The following is a 22,117-nucleotide window of genomic DNA, read 5'->3' as shown; positions in this document are numbered from 1 at the left end:
AGAGTTTGTCTGAACAGGGAGTCTCCCTTGTTTTGGACTCTGTGTCCAACCTCTGTGGTCCCTCCTGGGGGACTTGGCAGCCATGGGCTCTTTTCACCGTGGTCACCTGCTGCAACCCTCGCTGGATGGGTGGGGACTCTGAGAACCCTCTAGGGTTTCCCGGTGGCATTGTCCGTTGCTGACTCCCACTGTGCGTCATTCCTAGTGACAAACAGTCTTTGCTGATCCCTGATGTGTAAAATCAGCCACCAAGCCAAGGTCAGGACCTGGCAATAGCTGGAGCCTTTCCACAAGGTTATCATTGCCCATGGTGACCCATGGTGACCCGTGCTGGACGTGGGGATCTGGCCAGATCCCATGCCTTTAGAGACCCTGAGAGAGACAAAGCCACAGCTCCTTGACAAATGAAGAGCTGAAGAACCTCACACCTCCAGGGCACGTACACTGCTTCATTTGAGACGACAAGGCTGGGATTTTTGTTTTTTGTTTTCGTTTTTTTCCCTTCTCCTAGGGGTTGCAGCAAACACAGGAGCCAAAACAGCTTGGGTAGTAGCTGTTGAGTTATATGGGAACCTTCTGGAGCTCCAGCCTGTAGCATCCCTTCAGGGGCAGTGGACAGCAGGGTCAGGGTCAGGGCCTGTCCCCAGCCCTCCCCACACCGATGTTTCCATCTGTCACAAACTTTCCGTTTCTCTGAAGTCCAAGGGGTTTTGTTCTATGAGCCAGGGTCTCACTATGAAGCCCAGGCTGGCCTTGAACTCTTCATTCTCCTGCTTCAGGAGTCCCGAGTGCTGGGACCAGAGGTGCACACCACTATACCCAGATTAGCTATGGGTTTGTTTGTTGTAAAGTGGGTTCTCCTGTAGCCCAGGCTGGCCTTGAATTTCCTTTGTAGTCAAACATGGCCTCATCTTCTGCTTATCCGGTCTCCACCTCCCAAATGTTGGGGTTTCAGGCATTCGCCACTATACCTGGCTTAGGTATGCATTTTTAAGTATCTAGGGAGGCACACTCAGGTTGACTGTCCCTCAAAACTTGGTCCTTGGTCTCTGTGCTGGATGACCCGACTAGTCACAAACTTCCCTTGTTCTGGGCAAATGAGTTGTGGTGGTGGGGAGCGTCTCTGCCAAGGTTTCAAACTCAAATACATCTGAGGTTCAGTCACAAGCTGTTGGGTGTTGGCTGGGAGGACAGGGTGACCACAGGACTGTGACTTTGCAGAGAGGATGGTATAGCTTGGCTGATGGAAATAATGCCCTAAGGTTGGATTCTCAGGCCTGCGATGATCAAACTTCTTGGTCCAGGATGGGGATGAACTTGGCTGAGGAGCCATGCTGTGTTGTGTGTGGGAAGACCCAGATTCCTTTGCTCTCAGTCACTGCTCACTGGCTGCCCTGGTGTCTTCACCTGCCAGGTCCCTCCCTGGTCCTACCTAGTGACTCAGAAGTCGTGCAAAGAGGAGTATGAGGTGAGACTTGTGACGGAGGGTGCCTGGCAAGTGTCAGAGGCAGAAAGGTCCCTTTGTCCTGGGAACAGGATGCACAGCTGGGGCTGAGGTGGTGAAATGAGGATTAATGAGCAACCCAGAGCACTGGCATGGTGGCGGTGTGGTGGCCTGAGGTGTCAGGGACAGGAGCTGGCTGACAAACATAGCCTCCCCCCCAACTCCATTAGCCTTCCAAGCCCACCCACCCCCTCTTTCCAGCCAGCAGCTGTGGAGCCCAGCCCCTCTGCCGTTCAGCCTTCGGCTCTGCCCCTGCTATGTGACCTTGTGCAAAATGACTTGGGTTCTCCGAACCTGTTTCCTCAGTGCGGGGTTGATTTTAATGCTTTTTTTTTTCAGATAGTTGTACACTCTGTGATGAAATGCCAGTTGTCGACCCCAGTGTCTGCTCTACCAGGACACAAGGCCTATATTTCTCCTCCACTCCACCCCCTACGCAGAGCTCAGACAAGGCACAGAGAGGTTGAATGATCTGCCCGGGGTTCCCCAGCCAGGAAGTGGCGTCGCTACTATGTGCAGCAGAGCCTGGTTCCAAGATCTGTGCTCTGCATGCCGAACACCTTGCCTCCCCATGGGAGCACTATGCCATTCTGTTTTCTTTTATTTATTGGTTTTCATTAAAAAAAATTTAAAATTACATTTGGTGTGTGTGTGTGTGTGTGTGCACGTGTGTGTGTGCGTCCGTGTGTGCATGCGTGTGTGCGAGCGTATGTGTGTGTGAGCATGTGTGTGCACGCCCGTGTGTGTGTGTGTTGTGCACTTGTGTGCCACAGCATGTATGTGGATGTCAGAGGTCCATTTTTTGGCATCGGTCCTCTCCTTCCACCATGTTGGTCTTGGGAACCGAACCCAGGCCATCAGTTTGGTGACAAGTGTTCTCACCTGGCCAACCATCTCAACAGTCCTGTTTGTTTGTTTGTTTTTGTTCTGAGACAGTCTTGCTGTTGAATTTACGGCAATCCACCTGCCTCAGCCTCTAGAGTGGTGAGATTACAGGTGTACTAGCACTTATTACTTATTATTTTTCTTTTAAAAATGATTTAGTTCAGCATTGTGGTGCACACCTTTAATCCCGACACTCAGGAGGCAGAGGCAGGCGGATCTCTGTGAGTTCGAGGCCAGCCTGGTCTACAGAGGGAGTTCCAGGACAGCCAGGGCTACATGAAGAAACCCTGTTTGAAAAATACAAAATAATAATAATAATAATACTTTTTTTGCTTCTTTGTTTTGTTTTGTTGAGACAGGGTTGCACCACGTAGCCCTGGCTGTCCTGAAACTCGCTCTATAGACCAGGCTGGCCTCGAACTCACAAAGATCCTCCTGTCTCTACCTCCCAAGTGCTGGGTTTAAAGGTGTGCGCCACCACCGCCCTGCTTATTATTTTCATTGTGTATATGGTGTGTGGGGTTATGTGCATGCGAGCCAGCTCAGGTACCCATGGAGGTGTCAGACCTGCTGGAACTGGAGTTACATACAGGCCACTGTGAGCCGCCTGAGGTGGGTGCTGGAAACTGAACTTGAGTCTTCTTCAGGGCAGCACATGATCTTAACCACTTAGCCAGTGCCCCCTCTGTGTGTGTGTGTGCATGTGCGCATGTGTGTGTGTGCTCCCATGCCTGGGCGTGCATCTGTAATCCTAGCACTTGGATGGTGGAGTCGAGAAGACAAGATGTCCAGTGTTGTCTTCATTGATGCAGCAAGTTTAGGGCTAGCCTAGACTACACAAGATCCCATTGCAAGAAAAACTAAGGAGACCTCGTTCCCAGGTGCTTGCGGTAGGAAGCTTAACTGTCATGTGCAAAGTTCTGGGTTCCTAGCCTTAGTGCTGGCGATGAGAGGCCTGAGAACGCGCTGTTGGTATACCATAGGCGTGTAATAAATGCAGATCCTTGTTTATGCTGTTGGTATACCATAGGCGTGTAATAAATGCAGATCCTTGTTTATGCTGTTGGTATACCATAGGCGTGTAATAAATGCAGATCCTTGTCAACAGCTGGGGTCTTCCTCTACCAGGAAGCCCTTCTCCAGATTCCATCCTCCAGCTACTGCGGAGACCTTCTGCTCTCTGTTCTTTTGTGTCCCCAGCGCTTCGTGCGAGACCGGGCACCTGACAACGATGAGGGAGGGTTAGTGTGAAGGCAGAGGTAGGTTGGGCGGGGTCCCAGTCGTGGATCCTAGCTAAGCAGCTCCACATGACCCCTGGTAGCCAGGGGTTAATCATCAATCACGGGAGGGGAGCGGTCACACTGCCCTAAGGGACACTTATGTTGCCTGGCCCTTCTGAATCTTGCCTCTCATTTTGTATTTAGGGAAACTGAGGCTCAGGCTGGAGGAAGCCCAGGGCCTCAGCATTGTCCAGTGAGATGGGGACAGAGGAGACACAAGAATCTGACCCTTCCTCCTGGGAGCTAGAGAGCCGTGTCCTCAGAGCTTCTAAGTGCTTCTGTGACTCTGCCCTGTCCCCACTCCACACCTGCCTGGGCTCCCGACATCCTACCTGCTCCCACCTCCCACAGCATGGGCATCCTGAGTGGTGGGAGAAAGTGGGGACATGCTGTCTTGTTGGAGGTTAAAGGTCTTGGGTCTTGGCAGTGGTAGGTGTCTGGTAAATATTTATTTATTGGATGCATGAAGTAATGAGCAGCCTTTGCTATGAGCAGTAAATGCCAGCCAGGCTTCTTCTGCTGTCTGTGAAGCATCAGAGACGGGAATGCGACGTGAGGGTCACCCTTCCTGTTCAGACAGGATGGCAGCTCCTCCTTGTCTTCTATCTTCCTTTAATTTTATTTTTATAACAGATTCTCTCTATGTAGCCCCAAGTGTCCTGGAACTTGCTATATAGACCAGGCTGACCTTGAACTTACATGGAGATCCTTCTGCCTCTGCCTCCTGAGTAGTGGCATTAAAGGCGTGTGCCACCATGCCTGTACTGCGTTTTTGTTTTCTTGTCTCTAACCTAAGATGGCCGCGGTGTGGTCTGACCTAAGAACAGCTCTGGACATATTGGATCTAGGGTGGCTGTGTTAGGAAGGTCATCCAAGGCGAGAGGTTCCTTAGGCCCCTGTGGCCATTTCCTTTCTGAGCCTCCATTGCCCCATCTGCCAGAAGAACCCAGGTCATTAACGAGCCATGAGCTGCATGAGGAAGGAGGGGAGGATTGGATATCCCCATGAGTCCATCTTGGCTGTTTTGGTTGTGAGTCTTCACAGGACTCCATAATCAGGAACTGTCCCTTTAACATGGAGGAGGGGCCAGGCCCTGGAGGCGGAAGCTGATCTAGTGGCCTGAGTCCAAGTTGGTCCTAGCTGGGCTGTAGGCTGTGCTGGTCTGGGGACTGTCCTTCCGGAAGGTAAGCATAGCATTGTGAGAGTGGCCAGGAGCTGTGTGGTGGTTGCAGGGAGCAGCAAGTGGGCATGAGGGTGGCTACTACCCCTGGAGCAGCTGCCCTGTCTCTCACTCCACAGGAGGTGGGCTCCGGGGACCCTGAGGGTGGATACCCGGTTGTGCAGGTGGGAGGGGCAGTCAGCCTGACTTTCTAGACTTTCTCCTGGTTCAACAGCTGTATGCCACCCAGTGGTCCCTGGGAAAAGCACCTCAGAACTGTAGGGGTTGGAAGGAAGGTGGGGGAGAGTGGGCAGCCCTTATCAATGAGTCCCATGACGGACTCACAGCTGTCTCTCCAGGGCCTTACCCAGCACAGGGAGCTGTCAAGGCAGGGAGTGAGCCAATGGGGTCCCTAGCTTTGCTCAGATGGTCTCCACCCTGATGACGATGAGGTTGCTGTCACCAAGAGAGCCTGGGGACAGAGTTTCAGTTCTGTTTCTGTTTGTTCTTACTTTTCAAGACAGGGTCTCTCTCTCTCTCTCTCTCTCTCTCTCTCTCTCTCTCTCTGTCTCTCTCTCTCTCTCTCTCTCTGTCTCTCTCTCTGTCTCTCTGTCTCTCTCTGTCCTCTCTCTGTCTTTCTCTCTCTGTCTGTCTCTCTGTCTGTCTCTCTGTCTCTCTGTCTGTCTCTGTCTCTCTCTCTGTCTCTTTCTCTCTGTGTCTCTCTGTCTCTCTCTCTCTGTCTCTCTGTCTCTCTCTGTCTCTCTCTCTCTCTCTCTCTCTCTCTCTCTCTCTCTCTCTCTCTCTCTCTCTCTCTCTCTCTCTCTCTGTGTGTGTGTGTGTCTGTAACGCTGGCTGTCCTGGAACTCGCTCTGCAAACCAGGCTGGCCTGGAGCTCACAGAGATCTGCCTGCCTCTGCCTCCTGAGTGCTGGGATTAAAGGCGTGCGCCACTGTTTCCTGGCGAGTTTCAGTTCTTGAGGATAATTGTCAGCGAAGTGCCAAACAACCTCATTTTCAATAAAGGATGATGAGGGGGAGCAGGAGGAGGACACTGGCAGCCCAGGAGCTAAGATGGGGTAGCACACACCTGGGTTTGAACTCTGAGCCACGTTTCCTGATCTGCGGCCTGTGTACCAACCCCTCTGGGTCATTAACTATAAGATAGAGTTAAACACAGGACTCCGTCAGGGGTTCACAGTGCATTCTGAGATAACAAGGAAGGTGCTGGGCACAGTGCCTGGCTCCCAGCAAGCCCCACACAACAGTTAGCTCTTATCAAGCCACACAGGGTACAGTGGGCTCCTTCACTCTGTGGTTGAATTTAACCCTCATGAGGACTGGGAGCCATGTAGCACTGCATCCAGTGAGAGACATGGTTCATAATATTAGCTCATCAGTATCTTTCTGGTTCAAGAGTTCTTTCCTGGCTCCATGCCCAAAGGCGACACTTTCGTTCATCTTTAATATTCATGGTTTCCCTGTTATTTTGTTGGTTTATAGTAGATCTCATGACACTACAAGCTAGGCTCTGAGGTCAAAGTCTGTCTTCCTCACTATGCCATCCCTGGGTCCCAAGCCCTAGCTGGGACCATGACATGCAGCATTGGCAGAAGGTCCCAGTCCTCACGGGTTCCCTCAGCCTGTCTTGAGGATTCATCTGCACCATGGCCCCCCAGTTGGGGTGGATATTTATTTGTTTCCATTTTACAGAAGAGGAAATAGGCACAGAGTGGTTGAGACACTTACATGGGTCACACAGCTGGGTTTTGGCTTTGGTCTCTGGTTAGCCTCCAAACCTATGATCTGGGCCAAGCCAGGCTATGAGGGGTGTTTTAGTCAGGGTTACTATTGCTGTGATAAACACCATGGCCAAGAGCAACTTGGAGAAGAAAGGGTTGATTCGGCTCACACTTCCACATCACCGTTCATCCCTGAAGGAAGTCAGGACAGGAACTCAGACAGGGCAGGAACCTGGAGACAGGGTTTCCCTGTAGTTTCTAGAGCCTGTCCTGGAGCTAGCTCTTGTAGACCAGGCTGGCCTCGAACTCAGAGATCCGCCTGCCTCTGCCTCCCGAGTGCTGGGATTAAAGGCGTGCGCCACCACCGCCCGGCCCTCAGCCTGCTTTCTTATAGAAGCCAGCACCACCAGCCCAGGGATGGCACCACCCACCATGGGCTGGGCCCTCCCCCATCAATCAATTAAGAAAATACACGACTGACTTTCCCACAGACAAAGCCAGTCTGCTAGGGTTGTTTTCTCAGCTGAGGTTCCCTCTTCCTAAACGACTCCAGCTTGGGTCAAGACGACATAAAAACTAGCCAGCGCAGGGAGTTTGGGGACCAGGTACAGCTCATAGGCCCTCTTTCCCTGTGGGAGGTCTGCTCTGTCTTTGCCTGTCTGGGGAGTTCCAGGGCCATCCTGACAAAGGGTCAGATTCACGGACTGGTTCCCTGTTTGAGCCCCTTGAGTAAGAATGGGGTTCAGGCTCCAGGTCCGCGGGGAGGGGGGAATAGGGCACAACCTGCCCCCTGGTGGTCAGCCTCGGAACTGCCAAGGACCTCACCAATTTTATTTTTTTTTTTTTGTTCCTTTTCTTCGGCGGTTTGAAATAAGGCCTTCACAATACATAGTCAAGGCTAGCCTTGAACTCACTTCGTAGCCCAGGCTGGTATTGAACTCTCAATCCTCTTGACTCAGTTTCCCAAGTTTGAATGCAGGGATTACAGGTGTAGCAACAACCCAGTTTCTTCCTTTTCCCAACATTCCTTCCCTTGTTTCTTATTTGTTTTTTGTTTGTTTACTTATAGACAAAGTCTCTCTGTGTAACCCTGGTAGGCATATAACTAACTCTTTGTAGACAAGGTTGACCTGGAATTCGAAGATCGTCATGTCTCTGCCTCCTGCGTGATGGGATCAAAAGCACGCACTACCACGTCCATCTTCCTCCCTCTTTGAAAACTGTATTATTATTATTATTATTAGTGTGTGTGTGTGTGAGAGGGAGAGAGAGAGAGAGAGAGAGAGAGAGAGAGAGAGAGAGAGAGAGAGAGAGGAGAGAGAGAGAGAGAGACCTACTCTGTGAACTAGGTTCTTTCCTTCCACCTTTAAGTGGTTCCTGGGGATCAAAGCCAGGTCATCGGGTTTACGTGACGGGTTTACATGACAAGCAGCATTTGCTGAACCATCCCACCAGACTCTTTTGCAATCTTTTAAAATTTATTTTTATGTGTGTGTTTGCCCGCATAGATGCCTGTACACCATGTGCAAGCTATGCCCGGGCTGGCCAGAAGAGGGCATCGGACCCCCTAGAATGGGAATCATAGCTGTTTGTGAGGGTACTGGGATCTGAACCTGGGTCCTTTGCAAGAGCATCGAGGGCTCTCAACTGCTGAGCCAGCGTCTCCAGCTCCCCTCCCTCTATGTTTTGAGACAGATCTTGGACAGCCCTGGCTGGTTTCAGTCTTGCTATGTAGCTGGTGTAAAATCAGCACCTCACTGAGTCTGGACAAATGTAGACCTCTGTAAAGCTGCATATGTATGTACATCAGAAACAAAACAAGAGCTTACTGGCCAGTGTGACATCATAGCGTTATAATCTCAATACTGAGGAGGATGGTGGGTTCCAGGCCAGCCTGGGCTACACAGGGAGACCCTGTCTGTCAACGGTAACTACAACAAAAGCATCTTTGCTTTCAGAGATACAGGCTGTGGTTGTACAACTGGGAACGGATAACCGGAAAGAGGGCCCAGGACTGCCAAGGGCAAAGGTAAGGAGATAGGGAAGGGCCCTGCCTCCCTGACACCTGCTTCACCAGTATTTTTTATGGAAAAAATTATGAATGAATGAATGAATTTTTATTACTCTTTGGTCACACTCTGTGTCCCCAGCGCTATGGACAGCCACAGACACTGAGTGAAAGATACCCAGTACAATCTGCCTTGTTCAGATGGGGAAACTAAAGTCCAGAGATAGGCAGACATTTGCATGGGCCTTGAAGCTTGGAAGCTGGGTTGGATATGGGGTGGCCAGGACCAGCGGCCTAGACCTTCCCTTCCCCTGATATAGTTAAGGAATCTGATCCGAGCATGTTCCCTTGCAGGTTGTCTATGTGCCACAGGAATGGAGGGAACCTTGGTGGAGCGCGTCAGGGCTGAGCCTTTCCATAGGGTCACGCCTCTGCTGGAGAGCTGGGCACTGTCTCAGGTGGCAGGCATGCCCGTCTTCCTCAAATATGAGAATGTGCAGCCAGCTGGCTCCTTTAAGATCCGAGGCATTGGACATTTCTGTCAGCAGGTGAAGGAGGGTGGGCACAGACTGGGGAAGGAGAGGAGGTCACACGGGGCTGTGGAGGAAGTGTGGGCAGGATAGAGGGAGAGGAATGTTGGGTGTGGCTGGAGCATCCAGCCACATCCCACAAAGGCCTCCATGATTGGAGTGACCCCCAACTCCATTCTTTCTCTCTCCAGATGGCCATGAAGGGATGCAGACATCTGGTGTGCTCCTCAGGTGACCCCACCCCTCTCTGTTTTACTAGGAATCCTCAGGACTGGGGTGGGGGTGGGGAGCCAGCTAGCACATTGGTCAATATCCAGAGCTCGCTCGCTCCCTTCCTTCCCTCCTTCCTTCCTTCCTTCCTTCCTTCCTTCCTTCCTTCCTTCCTTCCTTCCTTCTTTCTTTGTAAAGGCTATGTAAGGGACTCCTGATTCTCCTGTCTCCCCCTCCTGAGTGCTGGGATTGCAGGTCTGCACCATCAGGACTACTTTAGCTCCATTTTAAGGATTAGCCTCATTTAGGTCGCATCTCAGACGGCCACACACTGTTTTCAGTCCCTTTCCTGTAATCCGAGGTTTGTGGTGGTCACAAGCGACAGAGATCCATCTCACTTCAGAGGTTTAAGCTGCAGGCTCCAAGTTCTGAACATCCTCAGGATAAACGACTTTCAGACATGGCTGGATCCAGCCAGTCTCTTCTCTTGCTCTCTGTCTTCTGCTTTTTCTTCTTTTCCTCTTCGTCCAGGCCACACAGTAGCCTGGACAACATACTCACCCCTGAAGCAGTAACGGGTGAGGCAGAGACACAGGTGATTTGCCGGGAGGAGCTCGTGGGGGGGGGGGGGAGGCACGTGAAGTCTGAGGAACTCCTCCCTCCACTGCTCCCAGGGGGCAATGCAGGAATTGCAGCCGCTTACTCGGCTCGGAAGCTGGGCATCCCTGTCACCATTGTGCTCCCCGAGAACGCTTCCACGCCGGTGGTGAGGCGGCTGGAGGGGGAGGGGGCCGAGGTCCAGCTGGCTGGGAAGGTAAGGAGGAAGTGGAAAGCAAGGGCGGAGTGCTGGGGGAGGGGTGCGGTGTCCTCCCCCCACTGCACCCCAGGGCATTGCCTCCACTTATTTTGGACAAACACTGGCCAGAACTAGTGTTTTGGTCTTCAGTCTTCTCTCAGGAGGGTGGAGAGAAGACAGGATGGGTCGGGCAAGGGCACTTTGAGGGCTGGGACCTCTGGATGTCTCGTTCCATCCAGAGAAGACCCCTGTCAGAGGTCTGGAGAGTTGTGTCCCCCATCCTCACTGACACTTGGTACTGGGACCTGAAAGGCTGGCAGTTTGATAAGACAAAAAGTCTTCAGTGATGACTGTGTCATTTCTTACTCTGAGACCGCAATAAGAAAGTAATGGGAACACCAGAAGACCCCCACACTGAAACTGTATCCTCCCAAACCATGGTACCCAAAGCTGTATCCTCTAAATCCTGCACTGTGGAGCCTCCCCACCTCCCTCCCCCCTTTTTAGACCTTTCTTCTTTCCTTCCCCTCTTTTTTGTTTGTTTGTTTGTCTGAGACAGGATTTCTCTGTGTAACCCTGGCTGTCCTGGAACTCACTATGTATGTAGACCAGGCTGGCCTCGAACTCACAGAGATTCACCTGCTTCTGCCTCCCGAGTGCTGGGATTGAAGGCGTGCGCCACCACATCCCGCTGATTTCTGCTTCTCTGCTACCCTTCCACTCACCCATCCACCTATCCCGGAACAGGGCAGGGCGGAGAGGGAAGCCCACCCTGCAGGAAAGGGCATGTCTGTGCCATCTGGGGTGTCCTCAGAGTTCAGAAGGGTTGTGGCCCCTGCGTGGGACACAGCGGCTCTCACCCACTCTCACCCACAGCTCTCAATCCTTATTGGTGGAGCCTTTCCCAAGCAGCCCACTTTGTCCACTCCCCAGCAAGCACTATGATCAGGGGACACCCAGAAGGTGAGCTCTGGGTGACCTATGGTGGGCACAGGTGTCAGGAGCCATCTCTGCCCACATCTATGCTTCAGTTCACCGTGGGCCACCGTCAGGTGACATAGACTCTCATGGATAGACGGCAGGGATCCAGCTGATATGTGGGGTCGGCGTGAGGGATTTGTCCTCTCCTGTGGGCCCAAAGTGGGCTCCATGTCACCAGCCCCGGAGTCCACTGGCTCTGCACACACTGAGCTGTCCTGGTCCTGCTGTCATAGAGATTCGGATCCCTTTGAGTTCAAGGGACACATGTGGTGTCTTTTGACCCACACAGAGGTTGCAGTCCTCATCCTGGGAGGTGTGGTCTCCCTCAGGGGCGCTCTCCTCTAGCTCTGTAGGAGACCACAGTCCCTGTGGAGTCTGCACCCCAACTTTTTCCAGGGCTGCTACTTCTCTTTAGGTCTGGGATGAAGCCAACATAAAGGCACAAGAACTGGCCACAAGGGACGGCTGGGTGAATGTCTCCCCGTTTGACCATCCCCTGATATGGTAAGGCTTGTGGCTTTGTTCCCAGGGTGCCAGAGCTGGGAGGGACACCCTCCCTGAATCAGGGCCTAAGGAAACTAAGACCCAGAAAGGAGAAGACAGACCTTGCTTCTTGGGAATTGTGTTTTGTGGAAAGCACCTAACTGCCCATGCCTCAGTTTCTCCTTTGATAGAATGGAAATTGGAATATAAAATAGTCCTTATCAAACACGTGCCTTGGGGCCTCATCTGAGAAGATGAGGTAGCGACCAGGAAGCCCTCTGAGGCACGGAGAGGTCAAGACACTTGCCCAAGGTCAGCTGGTCAGGGGCAGAGACAGGGCTCTGCTCAGAACCCCAGCTGGTCCTAAGTCACAGGCTTGTTCCTCTTAACCCTCCCTGATAGGGACATTTCTTTCCAGAGTGGAGAGGGATGAGTGAGCAAGGATGAGGCTGAGGGGTCTCCTGTCCTGGGAGTCCCATCGTTTGCTCCACCCCCACCCCACAGGGAAGGCCACGCCAGTCTAGTACGAGAGCTGAAGGAGTCACTGGGGAGCCCGCCGGGTGCCGTGGTGCTGGCCGTGGGGGGTGGAGGACTCCTCGCAGGTGTGACTGCTGGCCTGCTGGAAGTAGGCTGGCAACATGTGCCCATTGTTGCTATGGAGACCCGAGGGGCACACAGCTTCAACGCGGCCTTGCAGGCAGGCAGGCTGGTCACTCTGCCAGACATCACCAGGTGGGTCTGGATGGAGCATCTGAGGGGGTAGAGGGCGGGATGTTTCTGTCCTATGATCTCTTTGTCCAAGGTAGTAGGAGCGGGGGCACCCCAAAGGTCTGCTTGTCCTGAAATTCTTATTTTATTTTACTTCATTTTCCAAGATAAGGGTTCTCTGTAGCTGTGGAGCTGTGTAGACCAGGCTGGCTGCAAACTCATGGAGATCCGCTTGTCTCTGCCTCCCAAGTGCTGGGATTAAAAGTGTGCGCCACCACTGCCTGGCTTGTCCTGAAATTCTAACCACTGTCTCAAAGATCCAAGTTAGAGGGTGTGAAAAAAAACCGGGTGTATGGGTATACCCCTGTCATCCCGACACTTAAAAGGCTGAGGCAGGAGGCTTGTGAGTGAAGTCCAGCCGGAACTTGCATAGAGAGACCCTGTCTCAGAATAAAGGTGTGGGTGGTGCTGGAGATGTTCGGTGGGCTTATGCCTGCCTCAGAAATGTGAAGCCTTGATCTCAGATTCTTAGCACTGACATAAAATCTGGATAGAGTGGCAGCACCTGTGACCCCAGAAATGGGAGAGAGGAGAGTAGCATATCAGAGAGGCTTGCAGGCCACTTGTCCCATTGAGCTAGACTCTTTGTTCAGTGCTGGGAGCGGAGCCCCAGGCTTCTTCTAGTTCCTTATTGAGAGAGTTCAAGGCCAGCCTGAACTCCGGTGTACTGCCACTTAGCTCCACTTCCTTTGTAGCCCAGGCTGGCCTGAACTTTCTCTGTAGCCCACTAAGCTACAGCCCTCTACAAGACTTATTAGCCTTGACTTGTGCCCGTCCTCACCCCTCTGCCAAGCCTGCAGCCAAACTCCAGGCTCTCTCTCTCCCTCCCTCTGCCGAGGCCTCTCTGTCCTTGTGGTGGTGGAGGGCTTGTCCTGCCCCTGCCCTTTTGCACACGTAGTTTCTATGTCTGGAACACTCCTCATCTGTCTTGCTTGTTTCCCCTCGGGTGTCAGCACAGAGAAACCCCACCGCTGTCTCCTAGGGTGCTAGGTCCTGATGCTCCCCACAATGTACCATGTGGGTGCTCATTCGCTTGCACCCCCTGGTCTGGATACAGGACCAGGGCCTCAGACATGGTTCCGACTCTGAGCTATGACAGGGTCCCACTAAGTTGTCCAGGCTGGCCCCGAACTCTTTCTGTAGCCCAGACTGGCATGTCTGGGCTTCCTGACATCCTGTCCATCACAGGATGAGGATGACCTGGGGCTCTGCAGGGTAGGGCTCTGATCTGTCTGCTCTTCCATCTCCCCCCGCCCATCCCCCTGCAGTGTAGCCAGGAGCCTGGGAGCCAAGAGGGTGGCTGCGCGGGCCTTGGAGTGTGCGAAGGAGTGTGAGATCCTCTCTGAGGTGGTGGAAGACCGGGAGGCTGTGGAGGCAGTGCAGAGGTTCCTGGGTGAGTGCAATCCAGCCATCTGTCCACAGCAACCGTGTCCCCATCGTCTGAGGCAGGGCTGGCTGGGCAGTGATGATGTCACGGGTGTGTCCAGTAGTGGGCGGGAGGAGGGGAAGTCTTAGGCAGCTTCAGGACGTTGGCACATGCTCCTCCTACCTTCTTGCCTCCGGACGTCCATCCTGGCCCCATTGCCTAATGCTTGTCCATTGTGATGATTAGTAATCCGTTATGGTGCCTTTTCCAAGAAGCCAACCTGATCCCCCCACACCCCCACACTAACTAGAGACTTCCTATACACTCACCTCTCTCCCCACAGCTGCCTGGTTTTTTATCTACTGTTTGGGTGTAACTGGGTGGGGGTAGGACTTTATGTCTTAGCCACTGTTGTGTCCCTAGGGTCTTCCAAGCACAGAGGCAGGCAGAGAGTGAGGTATTTGTTGAATGAATGGGTGAATGTATGAGTGAGTGGGGAAGATGAATAATGGATGGATGGGCAGTAGAGGGAGAAAAGGATGAATGGATGTGTAGGGGTAGGTGGGTAAGGAAGGATAGGTAGATAGATGGGTGGGTGGGTGGATGGATAGATGGATGGGTGGGTGGATGGGTGGGTGGATCAGTTGGTGGGTAGATAGTGGGTAAATGGATACATTGAGCAGGTTGATGAATGAACAATCACATGATGGGTAGGAGATGGATGGATGGATGGGTGGATGGGTGGGTGGGTGGATGGGTGGGTGGGTAGGTGGGTGGGTGGGTGGATGGATGGATGGGTAGGTGGGTGGGTGGGTGGGTGAGTGGATGGGTGGGTGGGTGGGTTGGTGGGTGGATGGGTGGGTGGGTTGGTGGGTGGATGGGTAGATGGGTGGATGATGTACGATGGAGAGATGAATAGAGAGGTAAATGAAGAGATGTATGGGTGGATGGATGGATGGGTGGATGGATGGATGTGTGGATGGATGGACCCCTCCTGCTGACTGACTGACAGTCCTCCCTGTTCCTCCCCACAGATGATGAGCGCATCCTGGTGGAGCCTGCCTGTGGGGCCGCCCTGGCTGCTATATACTCAGGCATCCTGGGGAGGCTCCAGGCTGAGGGCCGCCTGGGCCCGGCCCTGGCTTCCATTGTGGTCATCGTGTGTGGTGGCAACAACATCAGTAGCCAACAGCTCCAGGAGCTGAAAACCCAACTAGGCTGTAGCTGAGGGCTCCCAGGGACCTCAGAGGGACTCCTGGACACCTTCATGGCCACCGAAGGGAGTGTCCTACCCCCTCCTACCCTCCTCCTCCAGGTAGCCCTCTTGGATTGCTCCCAGGGGCTCCCTGCAGTCCACTGAATAAAGCTGCCTGAGCTGAGTGTGTGGTTTCCACAGGCTCTGTATTTCTACCCCTCGAGCTACACAGTCCTGAAGCAGGTTCTGAGACAATGACTCCTCATCACCTCATGGGTAGCTGCGCTGAGCCTTAAAACACGTCCCTCCCTGGAGGAGACGATGTCACCTGCTCAACTGCCGGCAACTTTTCTGAGAGCTCTTGAGTCCTTCTCTACGTGACGTTCACTGAGGCCCTGCCAGCGAGTCCCTGTCACAGTGTGTGTGTGTGTGTGTGTGTGTGTGTGTGTGTGTGTGTGAGACTCACCTCCTTCCTCCACGGCTCCACTCTCAGATCACCTGCCTGCACTGTGTTCCCCCCACAACCACAGATTTGGCCCTCACTCGTCCCTTGGAGTCACAATCTCTGTGTGTGTGTAAGTGCCATAATGCCCCAAGGTCACGAAGCTGGCATGTGACCCAGCCAGGTGCAGACTCTACTTCTCAGTGTTATTAGGATATGTCAGCCTGAGTACTAAAGGTAGCAGGGCTAGGGGAGAGAGTTAGGAGTAGCGTTGTGTGTCCCCCACCCCCTTTCCAGTGGGTCAAGGCCTTCAGCCCTAGACAATTTCTTGGGAAACAAGATGACGTCAATTCCGTTGAAGCCACAAGGGGGCAGCAGAGTGCCTCCTATGGGGAAGGAGGTTCAGGGTTTCTTGTTTCTGCAACCCTGGGATTCCCCTCCGCTCTCCCAACCTGGGGGTTCCGAGACCCCAGAGGGGTCTGGGATACGCCTTGTTTTTGTATGGGGTCTTCTGATTTCCCTCACAGTCTGCCAGGTGACAAGAGCTCATCTTGGGGGGTGGGTGTCACAGCTCAGGGTAAAACTCTTTTCCCAGGGGAGTGTAGGATGTGTGACCTCAGGCAAGTGTCCTTCCTTCTCCAGGCCTGAAGGCCATAGACTGTGACCCACCTGCTTCCTCAATGGCAGGATTCAGGCAGCAGTGACCTCCACTCTCAGATCTTCTGCCTGCCCTGTGTGTTCCCTCCAGAACCACAGACCCGGCCCTCATGTGCCAAGAATCCCCCACCAGGCACCTGGAAACCAGTTCCTGGTTCCTTGGAGCCACAATCTGTGAATCTGCCAGGAAAGAGACTTTGACGCCGCTGTGAGTCCTGGAGCCCGATGCAGCCAGACCTGAGTCCATCTTTATTCTGCTAATTATCCAAGGCGTCCTGAGCAGACACTCCGCCGTCCACTGTCTGCTGTCCCAGTGCTCTGGGCTGTGGCGTGCAACTATGGACCTGCCGTGTGTCTCAGGGCTTTGGACCATTTTGTCCCATAATGACCATTGCCATCCAGATAATTGCTATCTGCAGGCAGGTGAGGAAACTGAGTCAGGACAGTTAAACCACTTGGCCTGGGCACACAGCTTATGTGTAGAACCTCCCCCTCCTCAGCCTGTGTTTCTTGCCTGCCTTACTCTCTATGCGTCTGACTCACATGCATCCTTCAAGCCTGGCATGAAGACTGCCTCCTCCCGGAAGCCTCCCAGGATTGTCCAGGCTGGCAATGTTCTTCCCTTCTCCTGTTCCCATGCCCGAGTGGCAGAGACTGTCTTAGACCCCAGGTGCTGGGGATCCCAGGCAGCCCTGGCTTGGCGTCAGCCCCGTGACTGTCCCTCCTGGGAGACCTGTCAGCTGCTGTTTGCTCCTTGCCCAGTCTCTGGAGCTGCAGATAATAGCCCCAAAGGACTGTTGACCCACCTGGATAACATGCGTGTTCCTCTGGTTGACGCCCAAGGCATCTGAAAGCTGGGAAGGTGGAGAGAGTCGGGGGACAAAGGAAACGGGGTCGTGGCAGACTTGTGACAGGGCCAGGTTCAGTGAGTGGACACTGATTCTGTGGCCTCTGGGGTCTCTGTTATGAGAGCAGAGCCTGGGAGGGGGCTGGGGTCAGAGGGCATTTGTCCCGGGGCTGCATGGGGTCACTGCAAGCTGTATCTGTGGGTGTTTGTTCCTACTCACATGCACCCCCCTCCCCAGCCTTGCTCCCACTGCCCCTTCTCAGCTACTGGGGTTCATCCAGACCCTCTGTCTCATTCCTCAAGCTTTGGCTGGCAAAGGGGCTGTTGTCACTTGGAGTAGGAGCAGGGAGGGAGGAAGAAGGCCAAGTCAGGTGGCAGCTGCTTGGTCCTTTCAGCTGGGGTGGCATTGTGGAGAAGCGGCGCCTGTTGTTAACCTCTGGCTTCCACATGCACACGTACCCACACGTGCGCTCACATGCACGCACACACACATCCAGTGTGTGACGGATGGGGGTTTTAAAGAGAGGTGAGGAAGACAGGAAAGAGTGTGTTGGAGAAACCATAGAGGCGGTTTTATTAGAATGGGCTATTTAAATGAGTCCCGACTTTCAGATGGGCTAGCTCGTAACTACATTAATGAAGTCTTTACCAGACAAGAGGGGAAGCTATTATGATTTTCTTTGACAGCACTAGGGGCCAAAGCCAAGCCTTACACCTTCTAGGCAAGCGCCATACCACTGAGCCACACCAACAGCTTAGAAAAGGTAAATTTTGCGCCGAGGCCAAAAAGCAACAAAGGGGAGGGAGGGGAAGAGCCCCAGTAGCAGTACATGCAAATGTCCTGAGACAGGACTGCAGTCCCCAGCCTGCCTCCCTCAGCCCCGTGCCCAATTTAGGGCTCCCTCTCCATCCTGAGGTAACTTGACCATCGAGTGGACAAAATGGTAGGATTTTAGATTCAGAACCCCTGATTGGATGGTAAAGTGGACCCTTGGCTGCTAGAGTGGTTGGCTGCACACAGTGTGGAGTTGCCCCCTGCTTACGGGAGCCCTTGCGTCTAGGGATACGTGGGCCCACAGCGGATGGTTGACCTGCTCACAGAGGGATCTGAAATAGCAAGCAGCCGCTGGGTCCCGAGGCAGGCCAACTCAGTGAGGACCCAGACCCATGAGCAGACTCCTAGCTAGGCTTTCTTGCCTGTATCTTCCTCGGCTCTCCGGCTATAAATCACAGCCGGGACTCACCTCCTCTGTCCCTGTGATCTAAACGGAGCCCCCCCCATCTTACCTGTCTCTCCCTTCTCTAGTGTTTGTGCTGTTTAAATTCCACCAAAAATGTCATGGGCGGGCTGCGCGCCCCGCTTCCAAATTCCCTGATAAATCCAGTGGTTGGCAACCCTGGGAGAGGCTTTGTGCAGCAGGGAACCCCATAAATCACCTACTGCCACTCCAGCGTGGGCAATATCTTATGTAAAAAGGTGTTTCCTGGGAGCGCCATGGGCAGGAGAATCCTATTACAGGCCGCCCCATTAATTATAGAGAGTCAAGCAGCCCCTTTCCTGCGATTTTTTATCTTAAGTCCGAAAACTGATTGCCGTCCCCAACCCTTCCCCGCCAAAAAGATCTAAAGAATAAAATCAGTATTTGAAGAACAAATGGCCAAGCTGCTCCTTTTACAATCAGAGTAGGGTCTCTCTTGTTCCTCGGAGGGTAACAGTGATGGGGACCTTGCTGGGCCTGGTACAGTCTCCAGTCCCTGGAGGTGAGCTTGGTAATTAGCCCCATGTTACACAGGAGGGAAACTGAGGCTGTGCTGGAGTCATATAGTTTGGGGGATTCTTCCAAGATTGGGGAGTTAGGTAGAAGACACGCCATGCTGAGTGGTGAAAGACCTGGGTTCAAATCTTACCTCTACTTCTTTACGATTCCACCCCACCTAGTGGCTGGATGAACCCCTCAGAGGCTCAGTTTCTTCTTCTGCAAAGTGGGAGATAAGATCTTGACAGCTGCCAGGCAGTGGTGGCACACACCTTTAATCCTAGCAATCAGGAGGCAGAGGCAGGTGGATCTCTGAGTTTGAGGCCAGCCTGGTCTACAGAAGGAGTTCCCGGATAGCCAGGACTACACAGAGAAACCCTGCCTTGAAAAGAAAGAAAACAACAAGCAAGCAAGCAAACAAACAAACCAAAACAAAATAAGAATGTAAAAGAATGCAAAAATTAATCTAAAAATATAACATTGTAACTGGGGCCTGGCCTAATGACCCTGTTCACCTTACCCTGACTCAGGCCACACAGATTCTCCCATGCGGAAAATGTTGCTGGCTTGTTAACTTTCGTTTCAAAAATTTATTTTAAAGTTAGTTGATCTTGTTTGTTGAGTGTTTGTGGTACCCAAAGCAAGCATCCCTGGGGAAGGACAGAGAGCACCCTCCAACATGTAACGTCTCTGCTGCCCTCCCCTCTCCTTTTAGGTGGGGTCTCTCTATGTAATGAAGCCTTGAATTCACAGTTCCCAGATCAGCCTTTCAAACCCTGAGACTGCAGTGGTTACAATGTCTCTCTGAACCGCACAGAATGACCTAGCTGTCCAGACTTCATTCCCCCCCAGGGGACTGTGCTGTGGGCAGACCCAGGTGAGAACTTGGATGAACGAGAGAACAAAGAGAAGGCTACAGGGGCTGGTAGAGGGCTCCAGGATTCCCAGTTGTGACCAGAGAGGGCGATTGACCCTGATATATACAACACAGCACAACTGTGCCGAAGTTGGTCCCAAATTGAGATGTCCCCAGACATGTCTTCAGTTCTACGCAGTGTGCCACCTAAGGGCCAGCTCTCTGGGTAGATGTTTTCCTGCAATGTCGCCTGCAGCAGACATTGTCTCCCAAGGGCGTGTCCATCATCCAACATCTAAAGATTCTTTTGAAAGGCTGTGGGTTTATGAGTGTTTGCCTGCCTATGCGTCTGTGTACGATGTACATGCAGTATCCGCGGAGTCCAGAAGAGGGCGTTGGATCCCTGGAACTGGAGTCACAGACAGTTGTGAGCTGCCATGTGGGTGCCGGTCCTCTACAAGAGCAGCCAGTGCTCAGTCACTGAGTTGTATTTTAGTCTCCTACAAAGAGTCTTTGACAGTCTCATGCATAGATCAAATCTCCGCAGGCTTCGGAAAGAACGTGTCATTTGCCAGAAATAGGCAACCATGTGAATTCGATACAGGGAGTATGGGAAAGGTTACTTTGTAGCTTCTAGCCAGTTCCCAAGCTGAGCCCTCTGAGTGTTCCATAAGCAGGCCTTCGGGACAGTGTCAACACCAGGGCTTTGCTCCAAACAGCCAGAAGGCTCAGAAAATAAAGCAGTGAGACATCCTGGAAGAGGCTTGTCTCACCTGTGGGGGCACAATTGCCCTAAGACCAGCCTAGTGGCTTCACAGGATGCTACTGATCTTTAATGTCAAGGATCTGAAACATCTTGTAAAGCAGATACCATCCTTAGTGAGATCTGAAACTCGGAGCAGAAACTGACAGTGGCCCCAGCATCAGCCAGGGAGACCACGGCTCTCAACACAGGGCGTCTGTCTGCCATCTGTCTTTTTAAAGGAAACCCAGGCACTAGTTTATCGCACAAATAAATAAAGTCACAAAATGACATATATAGGCAAATAGTAAAAGGATAAGTATACCAGGCTTTTTTCTCTTGGGCCCCCAACCAGCTCCCAAATCATGACACAGAGACTTACTATTAGTTATGAACGCTCAACCTAGCTTAGGCTCATTTCTGGCTCTTTTAACTTAAATTAACCTGTTTCTCTTCATCTACCTTTTGCCTTGGTGCTTTTTACTTTTCTTTCCTTTTGTACGTCTTACTTTCCTGCTTCCTTCAGTGTCTGGCTGGCTGGTGGCTGCCTGGCTTCTTGCCCTGGGCATGTCCCTCTTCTTCTCTGGCTTTCTCTTTTTCTTCTCCTGCTCTTTTCTGCCCAGCCTAGATTTCTCCTCCTACTTATTTTCTCTGCCGGGCAGTCCCATCTATCCCTCTCCTGCTTAGCTATTGGCCATTTAGCTTTTTATTAGACCGATCAGGTGCCTTAGTCAAGCAAGGTGAAACAAATGTAACACATCTTTACACAATTAAACACACATCCTTACATCTTAAACAAAGGCAGCACAAACAAATGTAACACACTCTTGCACAGTTAAAGTAATGTTCTACAGCAGAAACAAATTTAACAGGTCTTTGCCTAGTTAAAATAATATTCTACAACAAGTAAGTGTATGGGATAGGCCATGTCCACTCCATAATACCCCCATGGAGGAGCAGAAGAGGAAGGAGATACTTCTTGAAAGCTCCTGATTGCTAGGGCCCCATTAGCTGAGTAAACTGAAGCTACCAAATTGACACTTACATATTTATTGATTGTTGCCAACATAAGATCAGACCCAGAGCCTTGAGGATGCTAGGCAAGAACTCTACTACTGAGCCATATCCCCTGTCCTCCATCAGCCTCCAGAATGCTGGGATGACAGGCGTGTGCTGCCCTACCTGTCCAGTCCTTGCTTGAAAATAGTCAAAGCATTTTCTCAAAATGAGGATGTTGAGCAGATGGCAGTAATCTCATGAGGCTGCTCGTGGAGGTCGTTACTGCATCCAGGTCGTGGGTCCCTTCGTGAAGAGTCTGTGATTAGACTGTGATACACATGGCCTTGTTTAACCCTGACAATGACATATATCTGTCTGTATACCTATCTATGTACCTAATCTGTCTGTCTATCATCTATCTATCTGAGACATCTGTCTGTCTGTCTGTCTGTCTGTCTATCATCTATCTATCTGAGACATCTGTCTGTCTGTCTGTCTATCATCTATTACCTATCTATCTATTATCTATCTATTATCTATCTATCTATCTATCTATCTATCATCTATCTATCTATCTATCTATCTATCTATCTATCTATCTATCTATCTAATCTATCTATCTAATCTATCTATCTATCTGAGACAGGGTCTCTCTACATAGCTCCAGATGTCCTGGACCTTACTCTGTATACCAGGCTGGCCTTGAACTCACAGAAATCTGCCTGCCTTTGCCTCCCCAGTGCTGGGATTAAAGGTGTGCACCACCACCACCCGGCTCCCTTTCTTGAGACAGGCTAGCCTCAATCTTGCAGCGTAGCTGAGAATGATTCTGAACTCCTGATCCTCCTATTTCTGCTCAGTGTTGGGATGACAGGGTGTCACACCAAGCCTGGTTATACAATGCTGGGAATGAA

General features: G+C 52.1%; 1 protein-coding gene across 3 annotated transcripts; it reads left to right on the top strand.

The window, feature by feature from the left end:
* The first annotated feature begins 4,767 nt into the window (after positions 1-4,767).
* Sdsl (serine dehydratase like) lies at positions 4,768-15,088 on the top strand. 3 transcript variants are annotated; one of them, XM_038345697.1, is made up of 9 exons: positions 4,768-4,853; positions 8,525-8,595; positions 8,929-9,122; positions 9,296-9,335; positions 9,989-10,128; positions 11,507-11,595; positions 12,079-12,306; positions 13,611-13,735; positions 14,743-15,088. In XM_038345697.1, exons 3-9 carry the CDS (start codon positions 8,949-8,951, stop codon positions 14,934-14,936), a joined length of 990 nt encoding a protein of 329 aa, XP_038201625.1. In that variant the 5' UTR covers positions 4,768-4,853; positions 8,525-8,595; positions 8,929-8,948; the 3' UTR covers positions 14,937-15,088. The 3 variants fall into 3 exon arrangements, with proteins under 3 accessions (XP_038201625.1, XP_038201626.1, XP_038201627.1); XM_038345698.1 differs by having other exon boundaries at positions 4,853-4,971; XM_038345699.1 differs by lacking the exon at positions 4,768-4,853 and adding an exon at positions 7,092-7,171.
* Positions 15,089-22,117: the final 7,029 nt, after the last annotated feature.

This window comes from Arvicola amphibius, chromosome 10, assembly GCF_903992535.2.
Source record: "Arvicola amphibius chromosome 10, mArvAmp1.2, whole genome shotgun sequence".
Taxonomy (NCBI): Eukaryota; Metazoa; Chordata; class Mammalia; order Rodentia; family Cricetidae; genus Arvicola; species Arvicola amphibius.
The sequence above is the reverse complement of the archived record's forward strand: the minus strand, read 5'-3'. Positions and strand labels throughout refer to the sequence as shown.